Source organism: Sardina pilchardus, chromosome 23, assembly GCF_963854185.1.
Source record: "Sardina pilchardus chromosome 23, fSarPil1.1, whole genome shotgun sequence".
NCBI classification, from domain to species: Eukaryota; Metazoa; Chordata; class Actinopteri; order Clupeiformes; family Clupeidae; genus Sardina; species Sardina pilchardus.
The window spans coordinates 10,835,993-10,862,658 of NC_085016.1; the positions used below are offsets into that span (position 1 = coordinate 10,835,993).

General features: G+C 43.8%; 3 protein-coding genes across 5 annotated transcripts in view; 2 read left to right on the forward strand and 1 right to left on the reverse strand.

Annotated features, from left to right (window-relative positions):
• The first annotated feature begins 21 nt into the window (after positions 1–21).
• On the forward strand, positions 22–5,892 carry setd4 (SET domain containing 4). Its single transcript, XM_062528433.1, has 10 exons — positions 22–242; positions 335–430; positions 542–579; positions 668–756; positions 1,544–1,973; positions 2,255–2,429; positions 2,832–2,913; positions 3,025–3,105; positions 4,529–4,652; positions 4,744–5,892. The coding sequence occupies exons 1-10, from the start codon at positions 185–187 to the stop codon at positions 4,912–4,914; spliced, it is 1,344 nt and encodes a 447-aa protein (XP_062384417.1). The 5' UTR covers positions 22–184; the 3' UTR covers positions 4,915–5,892.
• cryzl1 (crystallin, zeta (quinone reductase)-like 1) lies at positions 5,812–11,073 on the reverse strand. 3 transcript variants are annotated; one of them, XM_062528437.1, is made up of 14 exons: positions 10,690–11,073; positions 9,885–9,980; positions 9,719–9,796; positions 9,430–9,502; positions 9,285–9,329; positions 9,116–9,184; positions 8,656–8,789; positions 8,228–8,339; positions 7,955–7,975; positions 7,597–7,695; positions 7,251–7,369; positions 6,614–6,719; positions 6,226–6,271; positions 5,812–6,130 (listed from the first exon to the last, which is right to left on the reverse strand). In XM_062528437.1, exons 2-14 carry the CDS (start codon positions 9,954–9,956, stop codon positions 6,031–6,033), a joined length of 1,074 nt encoding a protein of 357 aa, XP_062384421.1. In that variant the 5' UTR covers positions 9,957–9,980; positions 10,690–11,073; the 3' UTR covers positions 5,812–6,030. The 3 variants fall into 3 exon arrangements, with proteins under 3 accessions (XP_062384421.1, XP_062384420.1, XP_062384422.1); XM_062528436.1 differs by lacking the exon at positions 10,690–11,073 and adding an exon at positions 10,233–10,536; XM_062528438.1 differs by lacking the exons at positions 7,955–7,975; positions 10,690–11,073 and adding an exon at positions 10,233–10,536.
• Positions 10,505–26,666, forward strand: part of itsn1 (intersectin 1 (SH3 domain protein)) — a 54,690-nt gene continuing 38,528 nt past the window's right edge. Inside the window, exons 1-4 of the mRNA XM_062528430.1 lie at positions 10,505–10,669; positions 21,641–21,703; positions 22,996–23,091; positions 25,639–25,702. Coding sequence (XP_062384414.1) covers positions 21,676–21,703; positions 22,996–23,091; positions 25,639–25,702 — 188 coding nt within the window. The 5' untranslated portion in view covers positions 10,505–10,669; positions 21,641–21,675. The remainder of the gene's footprint in view (positions 10,670–21,640; positions 21,704–22,995; positions 23,092–25,638; positions 25,703–26,666) is intronic.

The window sequence follows — 26,666 nt, forward strand, 5'->3', positions numbered from 1 at the left end:
TTGGTGACATCACAGGCAAAATGTCAGCGTGCAGCCCATGCAGCCTGCTGCTGTCCAGTGTTATGAATATATCGTTAACGTTGAGTTGTGAGATAAATTGAAAATCTCAACAACTCTACAAAAGTGTGTTTGGGCCTTTAGTACATAAAGTAACGAGCCCTTTCACAGATAACGGGTCAACGGAATGGGACACTGGGGAAGACGAGCAAGGAAGAAGAAGAGAAGGAGGACAACAACGAGTTGTAGGTGTGCTTTAATTAAGTTTTGTAACAAAATGCCTGATGCTGAGAAATAAATACTGTTGTAACTGTTTTAACTGTTGCAACTCTTTTAGTAACCCTTTGTCATGAGCATCGGTTTGTGGAACTGCGGAGGTGGTTGAAAGAGAGAGGATTCAGATCTATACTCCTTATTCCAGCGCACTTCGGCGGTAGTAACCTCAATTCCTTCCATGTTCTTTGATGTCTTTCATAATGTAGGCCTACCTTATTTCATAACATTCATAATGTGGTGGTCAATATGTCCTGTTGGTTTTCCTCAGATACTGGAAGGGGATTGATGGGTACTTCTCCTATTAAGGTGATGCAAACTATAGGCCTACTGTTGTCATGTAGTCATTTAATACTTACCCCTAGATGTTTGAACCTTTAACCTTGTTCTCCTACAGGCTAACGAAATGCTGATTTCCTTACCTGAACAATGCCTGTTGACCACCAGCACTGTTCTTGGGAGCTACTTGGGAGAGTATATAAAGAGGTGTGTACCTAGTTGAGGGCCATCAAAAGTAACAGTTGTCAGTATTTCTTCTAGGGCAACATTGATAGGCTACAACTTGGAGCCTATTAGCCTGTTTGATTTGCATTGAGCTCAATGAGCATCAAACAGGCTAATAGGCTAACTGGAAAAAGCACCATGCCAATCTCTAGCTATGGTGAAGGGTATGTGATGATGTGGGGCTATTTTAATTTCAAAGGCCAAGGGAACTTTATTAGGATGCATAATATCCTGGATCCATGAAATAGCTGGCCTTTAAAAATAAAAACATATAAAAAATCCTCCTGCTCCTATGGGAATTTAACATAGGGGTCAATTACTTATGCAACCTGTATTTATGGAAGAACATTTATCTATTTACGAAACATTCTTCAGTCACAAAGAAAATTAGTGTCCTTAACGGTTTGATTTTTACTCATTTTTTGAATTAAGGCATTACAATCAATTCTCAAAAGATGATTTTATATTCCTCTTTTTAGTCAACTTTAGCATGGGTGTGAATACTTACTATACCCACTGTATTTGTATGCATCCAATGTATACAACTACAGAACATTGAAGCAATCAAAGTCTTTAGAAATACCAAAGAAAAAAAGCGAAACTGACTAAACAAAGACTAACCCTGATAATTGGTTCAGTATCAAACATATTAGTGACTCATGAGAAAATGGTTTGAAACTGTATACTGTAAGTAAGTACATGCACTTGTGTGGTCCTTGTGATCCCTTGCATGGCTCTCATCTGTGCTCTGTTGTTTGTCCCTCCAAAGATGGAAGCCTCCAGTGTCTCCTCTGCTCGCTCTCTGTGCCTTCCTGATTGTTGAAAGGCATGCTGGGAGTTCGTCCAAGTGGAAGCCCTACATTGATGTTCTACCTCAAACCTACACCTGCCCTGCGTACTTCTCTGATGACGTCATCAACCTGTTGCCGCCAGGGCTGAGGGCGAAAGCTCGGGATCAGAGGGAGAGAGTTTTGGAGCTACATTCTGCCTCTGCCACCTTCTTTGCTTTTCTGCAGCCGCTCCTCCGAGAGCCTGCAGTGACTCTGTTTTCCCATGATGCATTGCGCTGGGCGTGGTGCAGTGTGAACACAAGGACTGTGTACATGAGGCACCCCCAGAGCCCCCACCTCTCCACAGAGCCAGATAATTATGCACTGGCACCTTACCTGGATCTGCTCAACCACTGTCCCCAAGTACAGGTGGGACACGTAATCAGAGCATCAGTATTTAAATTAGCTTAATACAATATCATAAACATTCTATACTGTAGTTATAAAACTCTCAAATCTAGGTTATTATGAAGGTAATTACAATAATATCTTAGGTTGTTACATAGTAATGTAATGTAATTTTAAGGGTTGACTTTTGCAGCAGTTAAACTTGTGTTCTTTGTTCATTCATCGTGTTTACAATCAGAACACTAGTACATACTCATCTGTTCTGTTGGTTCATAATTGCGTTTATCCTGCTCTGTTTCCAGGTTACAGCAGGGTTCAGCCAGGCAAACAAGTGCTATGAGATCAGGAGTGTCCAGGGATGCAGGAAGTTCCATCAGGCCTTCATCTGCTACGGGCCACACGACAACCAACGTCTGCTTTTAGATTATGGCTTTTTTGCCCCCGGCAACCCTCATGCTGTGGTTTATGTTGACCTTGGTGAGTCTGTACCTAAGTTGTCTTACCAGCAATATTAGAACAGATCTTCACAGCATTTAACATCTTCATACTGTTTCATTGTGAGCTGAGGTGGGGATGGAATACATGGGTAGTGTGTGCACATCTGTTGTACATTTTATCTCCATATCTCAATATCTTATGAATGATAGCTAAAACAAAAACCTGTGTGTGTGTAGAGGAACTAACCTTACTTTAAATGACTTTCGACCTGTAACTTCCCCCTTGGAATGAAGTATACACTTTCACCGTATATGCCATAACATTTCCTTGGCTTGGGTATTGACGTGACCAGGCAGAAGAGATTGTTCAGACCTGCTACTACTAAATGTCAATGCATAGTTAAACTCAGATCTTACAGTGTGTAACTCCTGCATTCCCCAGGTACTCTGAAGCTGTGTCTCATTGACAGGGACAAACAATTGCCACAGAAGCTTCTCTTCCTGAAGGAACACAACTTTCTCATGTAAGGTCATCCATGTTAGGCATTTTTTCACACAGGTGCTCACTTAACAGTAGTTGTGTGTCGATTCTGAATGTCATCTCTCTTCTCTTGTGTTTATTTTGTGTGCTTTAGGAACTTGACCTTTGGATTCGATGGTCCCTCCTGGAGGCTGATGACAGCCCTCAGGCTGCTCTCTCTGAAGCCAGAGCAATAGTAAGACCAGAACTTTCAGCTGTTTTAACTGTACACTGCTTGACTATTTGTTTCCATTTATTTGCCTGCATCTTTCATTAGAATTGTTCAACATGAACAGATCAGTCTTATACAGCTCTGGAAAAAATTAAGAATCCACTGCACATTTTTCTGATGTCATCCTACGGTTGCTGAGTGACATTCAAATGAGTTGACGGTCAAATTCAAAATTAAGAAACCACTGCAAATTTCAATGTGACCATCAACTCATTCGAATGTCACTCAGCAACCGTAGGATGACATCAAAAAAAATGAGCAGTGGTCTCTTCATTTTTTCCAGAGCTGTATAATATAGCCAAGTGCATTGATGTTATATCCTCATAAATGTGGCTGAAGAGACCTTATCAAGAATAAACTGTGAAGGTGATATAGTGATCAACACACTATATGGACAGAAGTATTGGTATGACTGCCATTACACCCACAACAACTTCAGTGCCATCTCATTCTAAATTCATGGGCATTAATATGGAACCGGTTACCCTGTTGCAGTTATAGTAGCCGGTGCTCATCTAGGAAAGTTTACCACAAGGGAATTTTTGCTCTGCTATCCAGAAAATGTGTGAGGCCAGGCTCTGATATCAGATGAGAAGGCCTTCATCGCAAAGGTGTTTGATAGTGTGTAGAGAGTGAGAACTATGTCTTTATGATCCTTGCTTTGTGCACTGTGTACTGTCATGCCGGTGAAGGGATAACAGTACAATGGTTGTTCAAGGGTTAGTAAATAGGAAATCTTAATGCTTCGGTACACCAAGACATCTTGGACAATACTGGGCTTCCAACTTTTTAGGTACCGTTTGAGAAGCCTTTTTGGTTCCAGCATGACCGTACCCCAGTGCACAAAACAAGGTCCATAAAGACATTGTTGGGCGAGTTTGTTGTTGAAGAATTTGATTGGCCCACAGAGAACGAGAGAGATTGCGAGCCAGGCCTTCTTGTCCTACTGCCTGACCTCAGAAATACTCTTCTGAATGAATGGGCAAGAACTTTCACAGACACTTTCCCAGAAGAGTGGAAAATATTACAACTGCAAATACTCCATATGAACATCTATGGATTTAGAATGGGAATTTTCTGAAGTTTCTGTGGGTGTAGTGGTAGGCATCTCAATAGTTTTGTCCATATAGTGTATTTACCAAGGGTATTGCAAAAAGATGTCTTTGGTATTATGTAATTGGGTATTGTTTGTGCGTCTCATATGCATTCACTAAACTTAAACGGTTCTGGTCTGATCGGTCTATGGTAGATTGCCACCGATCTCTTTGATGATGGGGGTGAAGTTCTGCAGTCGCCTGATTGCTTTTAGTTATTATTTTGATTATAGCATAATCACACTTGATCTGGTGTCTGTGCAGAACAGTAACCGTGTCCACTCTGTCCACAGTGCATGCTGGAAATCGGTCCTCTTGGGGGCAGTAGTGTGCAAGGAGAGAGAGGAGTGGACTGTCCAAGCAGCTCTCATGCTCTGCAAGATCCTTTTGGAGGAAAGCAGCAAGGCTTTAGAGAGGGTGAGTGGGCCTCATTCACATGGTTTCCAATACATAAACATCAAGACTCATGACTCATAAGTCTCTTATGTGTGGCTTTTGTGCCTCGCAGCTATCCCACCTCAAGGAAGGGGCAGACACCACTCTGACTGAGCAGTTGTCCATGGTGGAATTCCTTCGCCGCGAGGAGCAGGCGATTCTGGGGCAGTCACAGGAACTTCTGGGTCTCCAACGGCAACCGTTGCCAAGCCAACCGGGCTTTGCTCAGAACCAAGCGGGCTAAGGAAACTGGCTACTAACTCTGTGCGTGTTGTTGCAAATCTTGGGCCCTGTCCCTCTGCCAACCCATCACAAGAGCCAGTTTGAGTAAAAGAGGGCATGAATATGGCTCTCTTGGCACAACGGGACTTTTGCAATTCAACTGAGTGCCCAGGGAATCCAGAGTGAGCAGGCAGGCCAAGGCACTTTCTCTCAGGCAGTGAAAGGCCACACTGTGCTGCCAAAGACCTGCTCTTTCCTCACCACCAGTTGAGCATATGCTTTGGAGGAACAAGATATGTGGGAATATGGGCTATGTTTGGAACAGTGGAAGAAGAAAGAAAGATGACAAGCTTATAGTTGACAAGCTTATAGCTTATATGGGTTGGGCCCTTGAGTCGTGGATCTGTCCGAGGTTTCTTCCTATATGTTTCTCCAATTCTAGGGAGTTTTTCCTTGCCCCTGTTACTCATGGGCTCTCTTTGAATGTTTAACACTCTGTAAAGCGCCATGAGACATGTGTTATGTTTTGGCGCTCTATAAGTGAAATTAAATTGAAATTGAAGAGCCCTTTATATGGGTGTCTGTTTACGGAACCAGTGGGGACAATCTGTTGTGCCAGTCTGTGCTAACTTTTGTGTGGAGGTCTACATAAGGCTTATCGAGGTGAGAACAGGAGGTTGACCCTCATGGGTAATGTGGTATGACTGTCTGTGATTTATGGGCGTTGGTCATAAGTGGTCATATACAGCTCTGGAAAAGAGAGAGACCACAGCACATTTTTCTGATTTTCCTACGGTTGCAGAGTGACATTTGTCATATTCAAAAATTAAGAGAGAAAAAATCAGAAAAATGTGCAGAGGCCTCTTACTTTTTTCTAGTGCTACATGAGTCTACATCACTTTTAGATTAAAGGAAGGTCTTTACATTTTGAAAACAATTTTAATTTCATCAAAGTGTTTTAACATTACAATGTTACATAAAATAAATGTAGCAAAAAACATTTTCACAGTACATTAATTGACAGCATCTGTCAAATAAATGGAAACATTATGTTTAAAGAAAAACGACTGTCCATTAAAGACATGATTTATATGCAGGGGAAAAATTGTTTCTCAGGAATGCTGGGAAGTGTTGTTCTTCATAGCTGGACCACTACTCTCTTCCTCACCTGCTTCTTCTGAACCATCTCCATGGATACAGTTGCCTCATACAAAGGCACAGGCTCCTCCACTAAAGGTCTAAAAGACAAGAGGTGGATATAATCTTACTCCGTCAAACAAATGCAATGGTATTTGTGCAGACCTGTGTAAATATTCATGGGCCCAAAACATACCTGAATGTTCCAGTTGAAAGCTTTTCCATCACATCTCTCAGGATGTCTGAGAAGGTTATGAAGGTAAAGGAAAACACTGAGAAATATCATCACTCTGAAATGTGCCACAGTGCTTCACACACCTCCCATGTATCAACTCCACTAAGACAGACATTCCCTGACTAAGGTGTGGCCGTTCTCGACAGGTGTAGCATTATCACACATCTTTACTCAGACCTGATAACAAATGTGACATTTGCATTCACATGTAAAAGATACATACTATTACTTCTACTATCAGTACTGGACTGGTACAACTGTCAAACTGAACTTTTCTCTCCAAAGTATTGTGATTCTGCTTCCCATAACACTATGACATCCTCATGGAGGGACCCAAGTCAAAGGATACGGAGGTATCGTCCCTCGCGAGCAGCAGAGGCTGTCCACACCTCGTCGTTCAGGAAGGACAAAGATGCGGCCTTCAAGAAGAGACTGTGGGTGTCTGGAGGGTCCAGCTGCGAAGGGATGTGTAAGGAGAGCTGTTAGCTCAAACATTTGAACCATCAACAGGACCAGAGATGAAGAGACCAGAGTGAACAAGCAGTAAGGGTACCAGGAGTGCGGAAATAAAATGTATTCTTACTTAAAATAATCTGATGGTCCTTAGCAGGCGCTTTTGACCAAAGCGACTTAAAGCAATAACAATAATTAATTTAATTCATTTCATTACAAATTAATAGGTTAACATAAGTTAAATAGCCAACATTACAATAACACTAATAGTAGTATTAATATATTACATAATGTAACCAAATAATAACAATAACAAATAATCATAAAAAACAGCAACCATAAACAAACCATGACTGTAGAGAAACATTATTAATAAGATATAAGGTGATAATAACCATAATCAAATACTCATACTCAAACAGGAGGAGCTGACACATGGACAAAGCAGAGACAAGCTAAATACACACAACTACAAATACAAAGTATTACAAACAGCAGTACAAACATTTCTCTGGGATTGTATTGTGCTATACCTGCAGGTTGTTCTCCATGGTCACCCAGTGGCCTCCAACTCCTAACAAGGTGATGATCTCGTGCTTGTGGGGAAGTTGCTGTTTCTGTTGTGATTCTGGTTCCTCATCATAAAGCTTCACTGCATGGAGTAGCAAACGAGGAGAACATAATAAACAAGATGGTCTTATGTAATGTCTAATTCTAGTCTGCTGTAAACAACAATAAAAGGTGGCTTATTACCAAACTACACGTTTTAATATGCTCAGAGCAGGACAGGTCATAAAATGTGACATGACTAAAATATGACATGACAAACTATTTGGGGGTGGTCATCAACTTTGCAAAGCACATGGACGACACTGTTACCTCCAGCATCAATGACTATGTCCACTCCCAAACCCCCAGTCTCTTCAAGGCAACACTCCACCAGATCCACCTTGGCATCCCACACACCAATCACGCGAGCTAGAAGAGAAGAACAATCAATAGCAGATGGTTAAGTGCAGCCCTTTGGTCTGTTACTTACAGTGTATCCCAGTCCCCAAGGATGTGATTGGACATCAGCCATCCATGCCCACATCTGTGTGTGAACACAAGGGATGGTAATGCAAATGATATATATAGAGGGTAGGTAGGGTGGATGTTTTTCCATTAGCTCAAAGGTTCAAGCTTGTAAAAATGTCATGGACCAACAGACGGAAAGAGCTCAGAATTTCCAACTTACCCAGCAGAGACTCCCTTGTGCCTTGGGAGTGAGCCAAGGCAGCAGAGCAAAGAAAGTGGACAGACAGAGCGAAGCCAGAGTCAGCAAGAGCAGAATAGTCAAAGAGAGGCACGGTGCAGAAAGGCACGGTGCAGACGAGAATGTCTCACTGTTCTCTCCAGGCGAAATAGAGAGTGTGATTGATTGTGCCCAAAGCTAAGCAGACACCCTTCTGTTTGATCCCATCAGCACCACCACCCGCCACCCCTGCCTGACATGTGTCCTCCTCCTCACCCACACTAGGCCGCAACTGCTCCAGAAACTTCAGGTCGTCTGGGGAATGGGCTGTTGCCAGGACCTTTATCCCATGGTAATGGGCCAACTGAATCGCTAGAACACCAAATGGCTGTGGACAAACAGACAACGGAAACATTACCAGACTGATACAATTACAACATATCATGTAATCGGGCCATGCCGATTAAGTTAACTCACTTTCCTTTAATTTACTTACTATTTAATTTACATTTAATATAATCTATTCTTACTATTCACATTTTATTTAATATTTAATTATTGATTTGAGATCTTAAGTAGGGGAGCCCATGATATCTGTTCCACTGAATAAGCTGCAGCATACCCTATCACTACTTCTTGTAGTCTTTCACTTGAGTTGTACAATTACCCGTCATGCAATGGACTCTAAAATGGGGAGGACTTACACTGGCTCCATCCAGAACCAGCAGTATCTGACCCACAGCCATATGGGCCAGAGTATGAAGAGCCGTGTATGCCCTGAGGCCATCACGGACGGCCCCCGCAGCGGACACCCAACTCACTTTCTCAGGCTTTGGGACTGCAGAGGAACAACACAAACATCATATGAGCAAGTTAAATGATACGATCTATGTCATATGAAATGTATATTTTAAGATATGTCAGTTTATTACTTAGTTATTGATATCAAATTACATCATATGCGTAACAATTCAAAATAACAATATACAAGCCTACCTCGTGCAATTTACAACTATGTGCACTTTTGCTTGGTAAGTCACATATTCATTTAAAACAAAATAATAAAAAATCATGAATGGAAGAACTTACTTACATTAGGATGCGTAAGATAGCACAGGGTTTATTTATGTGAATGTTGACTAATGTTAAATAAATGCCTCTTACCTAGTAACTGTTCATGAATGAGGATGGTGCTGCATAAGCCAGACACCTCAGTATCCAATGGAAGAATACCTGCAATAGCAGACATATTACTTATTATTAGACTGCTTCTCAAAATTAAAATCCTCACTCTTTAAAGAAGCAACCCTCTGTTCTACAGTGCTGGTCTTACCAACAACCTCATCATCAGGTTGGAAAAAAGTCACCTTGGGTCCAACTAGAAAGAGAGACATACTCAGTCAGAAAACAGTGAGCGGTTTTCTTGTGGTCGTCCCTATGATGCACAATCACAAAAATAGATATAGATTGTTTGTAACCTTGACGAACAGTCCCCACAATCTCTCTCCCTACTGGAGCTGTGTCCCTCTGCAACTTCAAGTCATTGTAAAGCTGAAAGACAAAGCTAATTATTAGACATTTTCTCATCCTATCTGATCTGGACCAGGCCTTCTATCACTGTCCACTTGATAATCCCAATGTAGCAATCTTCTTGGACATGTGAGAAAAAGCTTATGTGGTTTTGGGATATGTGTTTTCTTAACAATAAGTAAAAAACATATCTGGCCAATCTCACTAAAAAGTTACAACATTAGTTAAATAGCTCACCTTAGTATCCACTGGACTTAGAGCACAGCCTTTTACTTGAACCTTGACCTGGTGGTTTCCAATGGTGGTGGGCACATCCTTTGTCAGAGAGCATACAAAGAAATCAATTAATATCTGGCAGATTTTTTTCAAACAGCTGGAAAGATGACGAGCTTAATCAACTCACAGTCTCTTGAATAACAAACTTCACTTCTTCCGAATCACTTAATCTGCAAAACAGCCCTTTCATTCTGACCATCGGGCCTCCAGGCGGTTTTTAATGCTGCATCGAGACACAATTGGCATAATCAAAACTTGCACCATCTCCAAATCTCAACATGTTACAATAATGTTAACCATGCAACACCAATGTCAACTGAATGTATTCATATTACAGACATTAGGACATTATAGACGAATAGGTTCATCTGGTAGCCTACTAGTATGCATGCTTTCATCAAATATATCAATTTGACTACTGACGGATTGTTGTTAGTTTATTATCTAAACAACGTTATTTAGCTTCGGTCATTACCACTTCACTGGCGATTCACTTCGATGCAGCCGGTATGTGTGGACTGTCTACGCAATCTTAAAACCACATAACTTTAACTGATACTTTAGAAATTAATGCAAAACTAAAACGACTTTCATAATGGTCGGAAATATCAACAGTTCAAGAAGAAGAATATGTCGAAATGTGTCTAGTTATGTATCTCTGAATATCTCCTTGTTGTTTCCTGTATTTCGCTCCATCACAAGCTTGCGCATGTGACGTGAAAGGGCCTCTCTCGCGATATTCTGCTATTCCAACTGGCGTAGCAGTCCGGCGGCGGGTGCATGGGAGAGACAGGGAGTAGAAAAATAAAGCTGGAAAATACTTCATGAATTAAAGGGATTTGTGCTTTTGTTTGAAGTACTTCAACGTTTTTCTTGCAAATAACTATTCAGAAATGGAAAGTGAACGATGAGGTAAGAGAACAGAGACTCACGTTTGTTTTCTTGACCGATTGTCCTTTTTGACAAGCGCGTTGTCGTCGTTGTGAGGAGGAATTTTCTCCTTTGCTGGAGACCTATCAGCGTTAGCTTGCTGGCTAGCTAACTGTTGACTGGTTTCTCAAGCTTAACAGAGTACCATTAGCATGCAGTATAGCCACGGAGGGAATTTTTAAGACAACCACACCTTCACGTTGACACATTTTCAGCAGTCACTATGTGTGTTAGCTGCTGGTTGCATATAAGGTAGTGTAGGTTTGCTCTTTTGCTGTGTCAGGTTAAAATGTTAGCAAGCTAGGCTAAACATCTGCTAACAGTCGGTAGCAGACCATACAACCTTTTACAATTAGTATGAGCAGCCAGCTAGCGAAGTTAAAGAGCGGTCGGAAAGTGGTAACGTTAACAGACCCGTTTTAGCTCTTGTTGTATCTTCATTTAGCGTAAGGGGCAGGTAATTGTTCTGTAAGTAAATTGTACTATGTACTGTAAAGCCCGTAATATATAATTGGCATGCCAAATATCTTGAGCAACTAATGCATTACATCTCTGCGCTGGATAGCTTGACTGGTCATCTCAAATAGACTGATGGTACCGATGCTAAGCAGCTAGCTCATAATGGTTTGCAGGGGCCCGGACAATGTTAGTGATCTGAGCACCACATCGGGAGTATCTTCAGCTTTTTATTACCATCCTTTCCTAAACCCTGCATGTCGATAAGCAGACGGTTAGGTTCTTATAGCATTTGCATATTTCATTGATGTCATTCAAGTCTCGCAAAATGTATGCAGAGAACAAGCAATGCATCCCGCTAACACAGTGTCGCTAACGGTATTCAGTAACGTTACATTGAGCAGATTAGAGATAAATGCCCCCTTGCCGTTGGCTCTGTTTACTTTTTAGCCTTATTTGTGAACATGCCCGATATAAGTCCAACAACGGTGACTAGCATAGACGTTATACCCAATGTCTTCTGCATGTTCCGGGCAGGAGCCGGTGCGCTGCCGCTCAGAGGGGTTGGCACTCCCTGTTACGAGAGAATGCACACAAGCTGCTGTACCAGCACAGACACCCTGGAACCGTTTACAGGCAAAGCGGCGTCATGGTGCTCCATTGAGTGGAAAGGTTTCAGAAAAGTTGTGCGAACGTCAACAACGCACAAAGACGTGTGGGGTTCCTAGTTAATTGGATTAGAAACTACTGTGTGTGGATACCAACAATTCCACACTCGGTAATCGTTGATTGAAAGTTCCCTGCAAAGTGCATTCTGTTGGTCAGGACCCAGGGTCATTGTCGAGCTAAGAGACTGACCACTCGTTTTTGTGATTGGAGAAGAGAGGTTAACACATAGATTGGTGCAATCACTTTTACTTTCTTTTTAGAAGGAACGTTTTCTTCTCAGAGAGATTTAATTTGGTGGTAAAGGGAAAGATAGGCTAAATATCTGCAGGTTTTCGGACCAAATAAGCATTGGAGTCTCTGTGGTAACATATATGTATTTGGTGTTGACAACTTTTGTGCAGACTGTTTAAATACGGCTTGGTTCAGATCAGGGACCCTCTCTCCCCTCCCCTCCCCCCCCCTCTCGTCCTGTCCTTCACTCTGCTCATGGTGCACTCTTCTGACTGCGCAGTGACGATAACCTTCAAGCAGCCTTGTTGTAACACTTCCAGAACTTCAATGCAAGGCATGAAGGTGCTGCTGCTGCCTTCGGAATAGCTGTCGACAAACGCTTGCGTAACTTGCATCAGGACTGCACAGCACATGGCACATGCAGAGTTTGTGTCTGTCTCTCCGCGTGCTTGTAATGATCAGTCAGCCAGCAAATCATCTGATTCATGTGGACCCCCACTGCTTTATAATCCCTCTTCCTTTAGCATCCCCTCTCTCTCTCTCACACACTTATGAAACGCGACTCCCCTGTTTAACTCAAAGTGCACCTCTCTCTTGTTACCCAGACTGGAGTGCAATGAAAACACCACAACAGATGTACAGTTTTATGTACGTGACAATGTTTGCACACCATTTTGATATGATCTTTCTGAATGTTTTGCTGACAGCCTTTTTGAATGTCCTTGGGGAAATCAATCTGTGTTTGTCCACTTGAGGGTGCATCTTATAGAATCTTCTGCTTTCTAGTAATCCGTTTGGTATCAAGTGTCTGAATGGCAGCTTGCCCAAGTCGAATACAGTCTGCCACTGTTTTCTCTGTGTGTGCTAGTAGGCGTGTGTGTGTTGGCGTGCGTGCGTGCCTGTGTGTGTGTGTGAGAGAGAGAGAGCGGGAGAAGAGAAAGAGTAAGAAATCAAAGAACACAGTGAAATTGTCAAGATATTGTTTCAGTGGCTTTTAAGCAATTATGCTTATTTTATGTTCTGACATCGTTTACGAACTGCTTGCTCCACATTGTTTTAGATCATGTTCAGGTTTGATAGGAATGCTGCTGTGTTTATGTGTGAATGTATGTTGTGGGGCACCTGTGATTGAATTGTGTGTGTGTGTGTGTGTGTGTTTGTGAGTGAAGTGAAGTGGGAGCTATTTATAACCCTTGCACTTGTCTGTTGTGTTGAGCTTCATTCTCTCGTCATCACCTGATCGCTTGTCTCTCTCTTTAACACACACACACACACACACACACACACATCCCTCCCGATGGCCACTCATCACAGTCTCCCTCTCTAATGTCCATCTTCTGACAGCTCTCGAGTTGAGATAAAAGTGTGGGCTGTCCTCTGCTCTCCCTGACGTGCGTCACTCTTTTGAAGTTCTGAGAGTGGCTGACATGTCCAGCAGAATGTTAAAGTACACAGATGGACTATCTGCTCAATCAAAAATCAGGCATAATTAAGCTGTTTTTTACAATATCTTTGATGTTTTGATGCGAGCAGGCAAACCCTTCAGTGACCTTAAAGGTTTCTAAGCAGCTTGCTGGGCCTACACCCAAATGTAAACAATATTACACCAGCTGTAAGCTAACCTCCCAGCTGTTCAACAACCTTGATCAAGTTTCTAAGCTTATATGTATGGTTTGGGTGGTCACTAACTTCTTATCACACACAATTCATTTGGTTGCTTGTGAAAGAGAGAAGAGCACATATTCACACCAAGGCTCAGGCTGTTTACTATGTAGTTTTGTGCTCTAGGCTACGAATCTGGAGGAAATGAAAGCACAACAGCTAAATGTTGCCAAATCAACATCACATCAGTTTCACATCACATTAGTTAGCATGCTGTTTTCACAGGGCCAACTATGCTGTTACTGTCAGTGTTGCAAGACAGGGGTTCTGTATTAGCTGCACACTTAGCATGCTAGTTTTTGACATCAGCTCTGAAATGCCTCTTTGGATATTTGTTTGTTGCACAAGGTGCTGTGAGGCTTGTGCTGTAATTTCCTGTGTTCTTCCCAACTGTGTAATTAGGTAAGTAAGCTACAAAGAGCGAGAGAGAATGCAGCTGTCAGGTTTTCACTGTACTGTGAGGAAGCGCAAGCACCAAAGCCAGCATTACCAAGCGAATTTAGGTTAATGAGAGCTCTGAATGGCGCCCCAGAGCTCTCTGCTGGAATGCTTAGTGCCGAGCGGAGAACACGTTCTCAAACAAGAACCAGACAGAACATGGAGGAGGAACGTTGTGGAACCGTCGTGACCCGGGCACCAGAGCAGGAGAGTAGGACAGGAGTGACATATTGGATCCTCTTGGCTGAAGGATTTGATGGACGATCAAGGGTTTGTTGGCACACATCAGAAAGTCTGTTTGCTGTGTGCTCAGACTAACCCTGAGCTGGTTCTTTAGAAGTGAGGTGACAGCCTAATGTCCACCTGGCACGGCGTGTTACTCCATCCTGCAGTATTTGCAGAGCAGCCAGTAGTCTGCTGGCTTATACTGTACTGATGAGTATCGTACAGTACAGCGTCAGGCTGCACATTCATAATCACCCTCACCCTTTGGCCTTACCTTGAGCTTAACATAGCCTATATCCTCCATCTCACTCACATATACATAAACAAAACACACACACATGCACACCCCACACACAGATACACACTAAACATTTACAGACACATCTGCCTAGTCACACACACACACACACACACACACACATACACATCTGCCCTCAGCTTGCTCTCGGCTTTCGGCCCCTGCCCACAGATAATCCTCCATCACTGCTCTGCACTCAGACTCCAGTATGCGTGGGCTGCTGCCAGATCTTCTGCCTCCCATTCCCTCACAAAACACACAGAATCAGCAGCCACCATTACACACACACACACACACACACACAAACACACACACACACATTCAGAAAATTAAGTTACCCAGTAGTTTGCACAGACACACATGTAGACAAGCAGAACCAGCATTAAGCCTGCTAATACGGTTTGCACAGTTCATAATGCACTCATAATGCACCATGACCACAGACATGCATGAACACTCCACACCGACGCCACCATCTCTACCCCACACGTGACACTTGCACAGAGTTTCACTAGATTTCCACCGGCAGTTGTTTTTAATACAGGCAACAGCAGAGGCGCTTGCTCAGATTTAGGCGTGAGTATGTGTGCATGCGGGTGAGTGACCTGCTCTCATTCCAAACTGTTTGCATTTTACAGCCCGCACTTCAGAAGGGGAATAACAGAAAAGCTAACATTGCGCCCGGTCAAAGTTCAAGCCCACAACTCCAAGCGAAAGGAACGTGGAAAGTGAGGCTGGTCCTCTCTTAAGGCTTCAAACAGTACAGTGTCTTGTCCATCGACTGGCCTAGTTTTCACTGCAGAGCTTTGAAGTAATTACACCTTTGGTTCTTATTTGGAAGGTTGTGCTTTGCAGTCTTCTGGCTGCATTGTCCAGTTAGAGTAGAATTCTGGTTGGAACTTGGAATGGTTTGTTCCTGGTGGTGACTGACAACAACAGAGAAATAATTCTTTAGTTAGGCTCACTAGGCTGTGTTGTATAGTAGAGCACAGCATGTCTCGGGGATGCAGAGTCGGGCTACACACTCAAACACACACCCCACCACCCACCACCCTTTTTGTGCGCCAGTGTGGCAGACAAAGAAGGAACTGGTGCATAAAACAGCAGGGTAATGCTGAACCCCTTCTGTGGAGAAGGGAGAAAGAGATAGAGAAAGTGAATGAATGAATGGAAGAAAGGAAGAAAGAGTTAGAGTAGGAGGAAAGTTCCTGTCAATTAAGCTGCTAGGAATTCTGACTCATGCAAGGACCCCACGCTTTTTTCCCCCTTATCTTTGGCACTTCTCCCCCCTTCAACAAGCCAGGAATATTTCACATGGACGCTCAACCTTTGCTGTGTTCACGTTGTGGTGGCATCCACTTCTAGCTCTCGGTGTGAAGTCACGCTCAGCTCGGCCACACTCGACAAGACCACCTCCTCAGCCAAGTCCAAAAACATGAACTTTACACGTCTCACAACAAGAATCTATCAAACGGGATTTCGACATTGTCCAAATGTCTTGATGTGTCGTCTAGAAACATGAACTTGGCCACTGAGACTTCGAATCTGCCACTGAGATTTTGACATGGTCATGATATTGTTTGAAGGCTCATTTATTCTCTACATTAATTGAGCATACTGCAGTCCTACTCTGGATTCAGTCCGTATTTTGCTTGTTTTCTGAAAACGTCACTCCGAATATGACCGAAGCATAGCAATATTTGAAATGGCCGTATTTATTTTCTCAGGAGAAGGGAGCGTAACATCAAGGCTTAGAGGGCCAGAGAAGATGAAGTGAGCAGTAGTCCGGGGTTTCGGCCTGAGCTCATCCTAGTTGACCTGACCTGGTGAGGAAGCCTCGCCCAATAGCTGCATTGCTGTGCTATGACATCACACAAAATCTCTTCCGAGTTTCCCCAAACCGTATGTCTTCATTCCTCTTTTTCCTCTGTCTTACTCTCATTAATTAATTAATGAATTCATTCATTCATCCATTCTTTCCTTTTGTCTTTCTCGCCCCTTTTCTTTATTCAAATTCACCCCATCGTTCTCCCTCCCCCTATTCCCTCTTTCTTCCAGAACTCTTTCTGCTTCTCTCTTTCACAATCGATATCAAACACTATCTCTCTGTTTCACCCTCTTCCTCTCTCCTCCCCCATCTCTATCCCCCCCCCCTCTCTCTCTCTCTGTCATTCTCGCCCTCTGTGTCATTCTCAGATTGTGCAAGCCAAACCCTCCTAGCCATACGCTCTTGCACGTCCCCGAGGCTGAAACTTAAACTTGATTTCCTGTAAGCCCATTGATCGTCCCCCCTCTTTTCTCTTTCTGTACGTGCCCCTCTTTCTCCCCTTCTCCCTTTGTTTCTTTCTCTCTCTCTTTTTTATTTCCTCTGTGTTTAGATCCAAGCGGATCCCTTCACATTTTTGGGCTAACGAAGTTTATTGTCCAGAGCCGGGGTAAAAAAGCCTCATTAGAATCTGAAAGTGTTGGTGGGGGGGAGGTTTAGAAAGTAGGTCAGTTGGCAAAATACTGCATTACGTCCACCACCCTTTCAATAGACCCCCCTCCCACACCCCACACACACACACACACACACACACACACACACACTCTTTTTCACTCTGTCTCACTCATTCACTCAGTCCCTCTTGGTATCCCTGTAAATGCACTGGCAAGACTGCGATGAACGCCCAGTTCTGCTTCAAGTTAGTGTGAGTGTGTCGTTTGCATGACAGTGTTGCAACACAGGGAGAGAGAGAGAGAGAGATTGTTGAGTTGAGTCATCAGTGAAGAGGAACAGACTACTCACACAGACCAGCCTGAAGGCCCTGCCCTGATTGGACGATCCCATCAGACATTAGTGTGGCAAACTGGAATATCCAGCAACTTGCAACTGAAGCATGTAGTTAGTGTGTGGGTGTGTGTCTGTGTGTGTGTGTGTGTGAGAGAGAAAAGGGGTGGCAAGCCACATGCGGCTCTCTGCCTCCTCCTGTGCGGCTTGCGGTTGCTCAAATATGTTCTCACTTATCCTTGGACTCACTGGAGTTTTGTGCATCTTTGAAATACTTTTCTGATAAATCAAGACTCATGTTATTATTTGACCGTACACTGCCAATAGTTAGGCTACCAATTATTAGATTATAATGAGTTTACCTTCACGTGATGGAAAGGAATCTAGCCCCAAAACATAAGCAGTTGCCTTCTTTCTTTAGCCAGGTTTAATGCTACTGTTGCAATCAGGAAAACATAGCCTGAAGCTAAGCGCCAACCGAGGAACACTGGACATTCAAAAGTAAGATTTGTCACGCATGTATCTTCAAACCTGAAAATTTCCCAAGAGTTTTCCAAAATACATTGACCTTGGTTTCGCAAGTACAAGGTAAAGGTTGGCTATTTAAACATCAATCTGAGAAGCAGACTCGTTTTCTTTTTTTTTTCCACTTTCATTTAGAAAATGACACGGTCACGTTGAAAGCATAATATCAGTTGTTATATTGGAACACCGTTCATGCTAATAAGTATTTCCGTGAGGGCGAATTTGTGATGTGTCTTAAATATTGTTGTTGCTTGCTACTCATTCCTGAAAATTAGAATTTGATAATATGTCTGCCAAGTGTCTCACTTCAAATGAAAAAGAGAAGAGCTGTTCAAACTGTAGCTCTGTCTCATTAGGCGTAGGCCTATAGGTTACTGTTGCTGTTGTAGTGTGGGCATCTTCTTTTGGTTGTGTGGGTCTGTTGAGTGGTGTGGAATCCTTCTTTGGCTCTTCATGCTGTGTATGGCACACTGCCCCATTATGATGATCATAGAAGACCGTCCTAGACAATCATAAGTAATCTACACTCACACAGGCATAGATGTAGTGAGAGAAAGCGATGGATAGTGTGAGGAAAAAGAAATAAAGAAAGAGAGGAAGAGGTAGTGTATCGCTGCTAAGAAAGTAGTTTTCATGCATTCTTGCACTTAACTGCTGTCAGGCATGACCTGCTCTTCGCCAACTGCACAGTGTGTACAGTACGTAACTGATTTGTGAGTGAAATGATTTGTGGTTCTTGAGTGTGTTTTGGCTTCGCAGTTGCTTGTGCTGGATAATGACCGCAGTCGTGATGAAAACATTGAGCATGTCACTGCAACATGCGGCATCACTGGACTTTTTTTTTTTTATTTACTGTTGAGAGACTATTTATACAATACTTTTGAGAATCACATACTGATATAGTATGACAAAACATACATTCTGCCATACTCTGATGTAGTTCTTGATTGTGTGTGTGTGTGTGTGTGTGTGTGTGTGTGTGTGTGTATTAAAAGAACGAGAGCTTGCATCGGCGTGTGCACACACCTCCCCCACCCCAGTCCCGTCTGCTGTGGCTCTGGCCCTCCTGAGGGGAGAGACCTCCTGCCTGCCCCCCAGCAGGGGAGAGTGGGCCTGGGTGTAGGGAGGGGTTCGGAGTGGGTCACAGAGACAAACTCCCAGGGTCTGGCACTGATTAAAATAACTTGGCCTGGACGCCTCAAGGTGTTTGCTGGTCTCTCTCTCTCTCTCTCTCTCTCTCTCTCTCTCTCTCTCTCTCTCTCTCTCTCTCTCTCTCTCTCTCTCTCTCTCTCTCTGTCTCTGTCTCGCTCGCTTGCTCTCTCTGTCTCCGTCTCGGTATGTGTGTGTGTGTGAGTGTAGAGAGAGAGAGAGAGACGATCTGTGTGTATATGTTTCAGCATTTACACAGCTGGGCAGATAACTGATCCCAGATTGTGCCTTCTGGATCACTTTCTTACAGGCTAGGAGGGGGCCTGCATTCTTCTCTTTTTTCCTCTCTTTCTGTCTCTCTCTCTCTGTCTCTGTCTCTCTCTCTCTCTGTCTCTCTGTCTCTGTCTCTCTCTCTCTCTCTCTCTCTCTGTCTCTGTCTCTCTCTCTCTCTCTCTCTCTCTCTCATATATAATATCCCTGCTGCTTCCCCCTCTCCCTGCTGACTCTGAAAACTCTAAAATGGAGGCTGTTTAAGGTCACTGTGTGGCGGTGTATGTGTGTGGCTTTGGAGGAGTGCACGAATGGTTTGTGGGTTTATGTGTCGGCGCCATACTAGTGAGGTGTGTTTTGTGTGTATCTGCCTACATATCTGTCGTGTGTGTGTGTGTGTGTGTGTGTGTGTGTGTGTGTGTGTGTGTGTGTGTGTGTGTGTGTGTGTGTGTGTGTGTGTGTGTGTGTGTGTGTGTGTGTGTGTGTGTGTGTGTGTGTGTGTGTGTGTGTGTGTGTGGTAGGTGCCCATCAAACAGAAGGTGAGGAGGTGGCAAATTGCTGCTGTGCAGTTGGCCACTGAGCAAATTTGCAGATGGAGGAGATGACCCTCTCTCACCTTGACAACGCAGACACCTCGGGAATGCGTGTGAGAACAAGTGTGTGTGACTGTGTGTTTGTGTAACTGAGAGAGTGTGTGAGTGTGAAGATAAAGGAAGGTGACTGTACCGTATGTGGATGTTAGTGAGGGTAGACTGGGGTGTCTGCATCTGTGAGAAACAAAGAGCATGTGTTTTGAGGTCAGGGAAAGTGTGTGTGTGTGTGTGAGAGAGAGAGTGAGAGAGAGAGTGTGTGAGTGTGTGACACACACAGAGAGAGAGAGGGATTGAAGGAGAGACAGACCTCCTGGCAGACCTTCCCCTAAATGAGAATGAGCAGTGTCAGGCCTCTATTGTGGCCCTGAACTGTTGTTTCCCCTGAGCCTTGGAGCCAAGATGGCAGGGGCAGGTTGTTGGTTTCTCTCCCAGACCTTCTTAGCCAGTGTTGTCGGGGTCGTGACTGCTGATCCAGGAGCCAAGGGGGTGGCTCAGTTTCTTTACCTTTTTCTCTTAAGCCCCGCTCGTATACAGTATACAGTGTTTCTCATTGCCTGTTGCTCGTCGCCTCAAAAAGTTGAATTATATTCGAATAACGGAAGTTCAGAGTCAAAGCCCTAGACTAGTTGACATTATTTTAGCTTTGTCGTGCAACATTTCATGTTACATTTACAGGTTATTTTGCCTGCAAGCTCTAAGTTGCATTTACATTACATGAGGTGCCTCTCATGCATCGTTTAAACGTCCTTCCTCGCTCCTCTGGCCTCGATCCTCACTGATCTACATATTAAAGAATGATGGGGGGAAACAATGGGATAGTCTATCCAGTGTTAGTTATAGATCAGTGGGAACGCCCCTCGAGGCTCGAGCATCAAGGATCGAGGAGACATGTTGAGAGGCACCCATGGTCTCTTGTCACTAGTCGCCATATTACGTTAGCAAGGCTTTAACGGTGGCGTCCGAGTCAGCTGAGGCCGGCCTGATTGCTGACCCGGGACTTGGCTCTGCAGGGGCCCGCCGGGGCTCTGACTGAGGAAACATCTCTTAACTCTCCCGCAATAAAGTCTTAAACCCATTTCCAGTGCTTCCTTTCTCTGACATGACACACACACACACACACACACACACACACAAGTGCTCTGTTGATGTGTTCCTGCACAGAGCAAAAGTGTTAATGCTGCCCATATGCCCAATTACAGCTAAAGCCTCCCTATTAGAGCTAGTTCTCATATTTTGTGATCTTTCTCAGAAGAGCTGTTACTGAGTTCATTGTTATACAGTGATGACATTATACAGTACATTATTATATTTCCAGTGACCTGATGTAGCCTTTTAGACGGTCAGAGACACTCGGAAAGAGTGGAATAGATGGGGTTATATGGAGCAAGAGTGAACCAGAAGTAGGCTGAAGTTAGTTGAAGGAGCACAGAGAAGAGAAACTATGAGAGCGGAAGTCATGGAGACAGAGAGGTAGATAGAGAGACAGAGAGAGAGAGAGAGAGAGAGGTTGAAATGGATTCCAAATGCATTTTACAAATGAGGGGAGGATTTATGAAGTGACAGACTAAAAATATTGGTGGAGCGGAAGAGGTGTGAAAAGTAATGGCTAGGTGCTAATGAGGAGATGCAATAATGTGATGTGTGTGCTTTTTTCTTCTGTTTGGCAGGAGTCTATGGCCCAGCTACAGCTGACTGACTGAACATGGCTCAGTTTCCCACGTCCTTCGGAGGTAAGGCACACACTCTCACCTCACATGCAAGAATCCTTTTACGCTTCTACACACACACATACACACACACACACACACACACACACAGACACATACACACCCTGACACTCACAGGTTAGTCACAAAGTCATTTGACCTGTATGTCCTGTTCCAGTTAAGGACATGGGAGAGATACACTTTGCAGGCGTTATTTTCTCCTGTAAGCCTACTCACACTCATGCTCACACTCACATACTCAGCAGAAGTTTGAATTATTTTCCGTTCTGACTAAAATGACTCATTCTTTCAGTGACAAACCTGTTGTCACAATCGCTTGTAAATCACAAATCCACACCCATTACATTTATCTGATACTTGCCATGCCCTTGTATAACAACAGGTGTGTGTGTATTTGGTCACTCACGTATGACCAGGTTACAGGCCTCTTTCTGTGCAGCTGTGTTTTTAGTGTGCCAAGCCTTTTTATTTTTTTCACATTTCCTAAAATGATTTTTCTCTCTTCATAACTGGCTTTCTTTCCCCGTTGGTCTCTTTCCTAGCCTTTCCTAGCTTTCCTAGAATCTGAAGAAGACCACACGGTCGAAACGTCATTCTGTGCTAAAGAAAAGAAAATAAAACTAAAAAGAAGGATTTCAAGTGTGCGAACCTTTTTCCATTTTTGATCTCTTTCCTAGCCTGACATCGCTTGTTCGGCTGGTATCCAGCCTATTTCCTTCCCCTTTTTAGGCGACCTTCTCACACACACTTTTTTTCACCTCATAAAAAACGCTAGATGGAAATTGATTGTGTTAATATTGTTGCTATGATATGTTATTCTTCTCTAAATAGCTAGCTCCCTGACTTGGCTTATACGGGTAACTACATGACTATTGTTTTTTTTTTTTTTTTTTTTTTAAAGTGACCTCAAAAGTTGAACTATTTTTTAACTTTGAGCGCTGCAAGGTGCATCGCAACTGTCACATCACATCGTTCCATAGAGAAATAAATGAATTCAAACACTTGCAGAAGAAAAACATGCGTCTGTGTGTTCTGATATCAGTTGATGTAAATGCCCTAAAGTTGTGCTTGTGACGCTTTGTCATTTGGACAAATGTGAATTCATGCCATGTAGAGTGCAAAGCAAAGAGATGCTAGCAGTTTTTTTTTTCAGTCACTTAACATGGTGATTTCACAGACATTAGAATGTTTAGAGTAAAAATCAATTTTAGGTCATGTTAACATGTGACAAAATAAGACTCATCTCTCTCTCTCTCTCTCTCTCTCTCTCTCTCTCTCTTCCCTTCTTCCCCCAGGGGGTGCGGACACCTGGGTCATCTCTCTGGACGAGCGAGCCAAACATGACCAGCAGTTCCACAGCCTCGCGCCCACCCCTGCTGGCTTCATCACAGGTCAGACTTCTCTTCTCCTCTCTCCATCTCCTCTTGTTTGTATTGCAACCTGTTCTCTGTGAAGGCTCAGTCATGTTCAGTGTTAAAAACAACACGTAAAAACAACACGGACGAAGCCTTTTCCCGTTCATACTTTCATTTTGTCAGTCTTTGCAACATTTTCTCAAAGCTTGTGCAACGTTTGAAACTGACAATAATATGTCCATGTGAAGAGGGAACACCCTCTGCATTTTCCCTCTCACTCTTTTGTCTGTTCTCCCCCTCTCCCCTACTCTTTGTTCCTCCTCCATCTCCTTCCTGTACTCTTCATCTCTATTCCTCTCGTGCCCCCCCCTCCCCAATCCAAGCTCTCTCACTTCCCCCTCTGGTGCAGTAGAGCAGGGCTGTGCCTGACGCACTCGCACGAATGAAAGGGGAGGACGGTGACACAGCAGTATTCTGGGAAATCAACCCTTCACCTCCTACGCCACCCCCTTTCCCTGTGTTGCCTTGTACTACAGCGTCTGTTTGTTGTGTTGCTTGTTTGCCTAGCTGTGGCTGGAGCCGGCCTTGTTTTTGTGAGATTCTGTCATTTCCTCCGAGTAATGAAGTGAAATGGCCATCCATAATTGCAGTTTAATCTCATTGCCACCCCCCTCCCCCCCCTTTTGTCTTCCGCTTGTCGTGTGTGCTCTGGTTTTTGTTCCTTCCCTGATTTCTTACGTGCACACACACACACACACACACACACACACACACTCACAGACATGCGTGCACACACGCACACACACGCACACACGCACTTGCGGCACACTTCCCCCGACCTTCACATAGGATCAGGAGAGAGTTTTTTTTTTAAAAAATGTTGTTTCTTCTCAAGTTAAAAAGAATAAACAGATTAAAACATAGCAATCATGATGCGTAAACAGAGGATTACCAGACCTGAACACTCCACACGAAAGCAGAACAGGAGAGATCCAGAATGAGAAAGTGCTTATGACCAGAGCTTACCGCCCAGGAAGCACTGGAGGATTGATTCACCAGTCTGCTATCAAAAAGCACAACACAGTCCAGGCACAGCGCAGTGTGTGATACTGGCAAAAGGTTCTTGTTTAAGATGTAGTGGTTATTGAGTGGGAAAGTATATTGGGTCAGAGTTGCAAACTGTACCTTTTTAATACAAAAGTTGGTTATGCGTAGCTAACTGAGAAGTTCATAACTGTGTGAGAAGGTCATCCGTTTATCCCATTTTTAGCTGAGGTAGCACGAGGTGACCGGAAGGGAGGATGGGAGCGGAGAGTCGGACAGAGGTAGTGGCTTCGGGAAAACCCTGAAACGAAAGAAGAGCGAGGGACCACGGGGTCATCCGTTGATTCTGATGTGTCCACTCTTCCTCCCCACGCCCCTCGGCGTTAGGAACCATTTTAACAGCTGGTCGCTGCTCCTGCAGCCTTCATGTCTGCTGCCGACCCGAAGGGTTTTCCTGACTTGACTTGTTTTCTTTTTCTTTTTTTTCCCTTTTTTTTTCGTCCGTGGGGTGTTTCCCGAGGCCTGGGTGTCAGCAGAAAGACCGTCTTTGTCTTGGGGAGGATGAGAGGAAGTAGATGGAGAGAGAGAGAGAGGGGGGGGGGGGAATGGGAAGGATGAGAGGAGGGAGGGGATGGAGAGACAGAGAAAAAAACAGTGAAAAGAGAGAAAGCAAGACAGTGAAAGAAAGAAAGAGTGGGGAATGAAAAAGAGTGAATGGAATGAGAGTGCACATGTGTAGAAAGGGTACAGGAATGGCCACTAGAATGTGGGTGTGGGTGTAGGGGTGTGGGTGGTAGAGAGAGAGAGAGAGAGAAGGAGCGAGAAAAGCGAACGGCCATATGGGACTGAGGGAGAGTGCGAGAGGAGTGGAGAGTTTGGGGCTGTTTTTGGCTGCTGTGGAATAAAGGGCGTCTGTGTGGGTTGAAAGAGCAGCTCTCAGAGACGACTCATGCTGTTGTCTGCTGGAGAGACCCATTCAGCCTCCATGGAGTCCTCTCCATGACCACACACACACACACACACACACACACACACACACACACACACACACACATATTCACATATTCACATTTTCTCATGCCAGTACATACACGTTCATAAACACAATCTTGTTGGTTATCAGCCATTCCCACTCAAGTGTTATTACCATTCTCAAATGTTCTCCAACCAACCTTCCAGAGTTTACCGGTGTATCTTTAAAAGCCTTTCTGTTCACTTCATTCTATTTTTGATTCCCTCTCTCTTATGCTCACACCAGCTTGTGTAGCACTGATTCCATTGTAAAGGCTCTAAACAGCATCCCCATTGCCGTTAGTGTTTAGCCGCTTTCACACTACACAGCTAGCCGGTGATTGACAGGCTTTCAGGCGGCTCGTCCCGAGTGTTCACACTGGAGCCGGCTAATTGGCGACGTGTTTTACGGCGCCAATTGTCCTCCTCTGGGGGTACAGATATCGCCGGCTCGACTGCGAGCCTTGTGAATGCGAGCCTTTGTTTTTGTCCTCTCTCATTTGAACCTTGGCTTGTGTCCTTCCTCAGGTGACCAGGCCAGGAACTTCTTCCTCCAATCCGGCCTGCCCCCTCCGATCCTGGCCCAGATATGGTACGTGTCTTCCTTCCAGAGTGCTTGCACAGGCCTGGGAAGTTGGAGGGAAAGTCAAGAATTATGACTTGTAAACACATGGACATTTGGGTGAAGGTCTAAAAAAAGAAAAAGTCTGAAAGTTTTGCGTTGTAGTAGTACATGCATCATGAAAAGCTGGTCAACCGAAAAGGTCAAAACAACAACAGAAATGCATCATTGTCCTTACAAAACGGCAGTGTTAAGGAACATATAATCTGTTTTTAAAACCGCCTGGAAAAAGTCTGGAGTTTGTATTTGGAAAAAGGGCAAGCAGCCTACTTCAGTTGCCCTGGGGCTAGCTCCAGCCTGCGCTACGACAAGCAGGCACTGACTCACTGTAGCCAAAACAGAAGACATTTCTGTGTTCATTTGGATCCATTTTCTGACTGCCCTTCTAGCTGCTACCTAGAATACATTTGAACTCACATCTGCATAGGGCTGGGTGGTATGGCCTAAAATGTATGCTACAGAATAATCAAAAGCATGGATAAGAACAATACGTATCACAGTACAGTATGTTCTTAGAATTTCAATGTAGATGTTTCTGAATGAGTAAAGCAGCTACATGACCACTATTGCTGCACTCTTAATAGTATGACTAGGATGTATTTAATATTGTACCATTGTAACTTTCTTCTGTTATTGTAGGCATGGCCATTAATTGCGTCACACACCATCACTGACACATTGCATGTCAAATGAGTTTAGATGTGCTGTCATTACTGGTTTTTAATCAATTCAACTGTCTCATCCGCATTTCTCTTCCATTTAATTCACTTGTCCATTTAACAACATATTAGAGTGTTGTTGAGGCACACATTACATTCAATGGATGCCATTCAGTTTAATAGTCTCATCAGAGAGGGTTGAAGCAGATTAGTGATCAAGGATCTCTGGTCTCATGTTTACCACACTAGTCACAGTGTGACGACACCAAAGTCTG

Excerpts from the sequence above, each read along its gene's own strand:
- setd4 (XM_062528433.1), top strand. The coding sequence starts at position 185 with ATGGGACACTGGGGAAGACGAGCAAGGAAGAAGAAGAGAAGGAGGACA. Across the intron at positions 431-541 it reads TATTCCAGCGCACTTCGGCG|ATACTGGAAGGGGATTGATG; the intron begins GTAGTAACCTCA and ends GGTTTTCCTCAG. Across the intron at positions 2,430-2,831 it reads TGTGGTTTATGTTGACCTTG|GTACTCTGAAGCTGTGTCTC; the intron begins GTGAGTCTGTAC and ends TGCATTCCCCAG.
- cryzl1 (XM_062528437.1), bottom strand. The coding sequence starts at position 9,956 with ATGGTCAGAATGAAAGGGCTGTTTTGCAGATTAAGTGATTCGGAAGAA. Across the intron at positions 9,330-9,429 it reads TGTGGGGACTGTTCGTCAAG|TTGGACCCAAGGTGACTTTT; the intron begins GTTACAAACAAT and ends CTCTCTTTCTAG. Across the intron at positions 8,790-9,115 it reads CATTCATGAACAGTTACTAG|TCCCAAAGCCTGAGAAAGTG; the intron begins GTAAGAGGCATT and ends GTTCCTCTGCAG.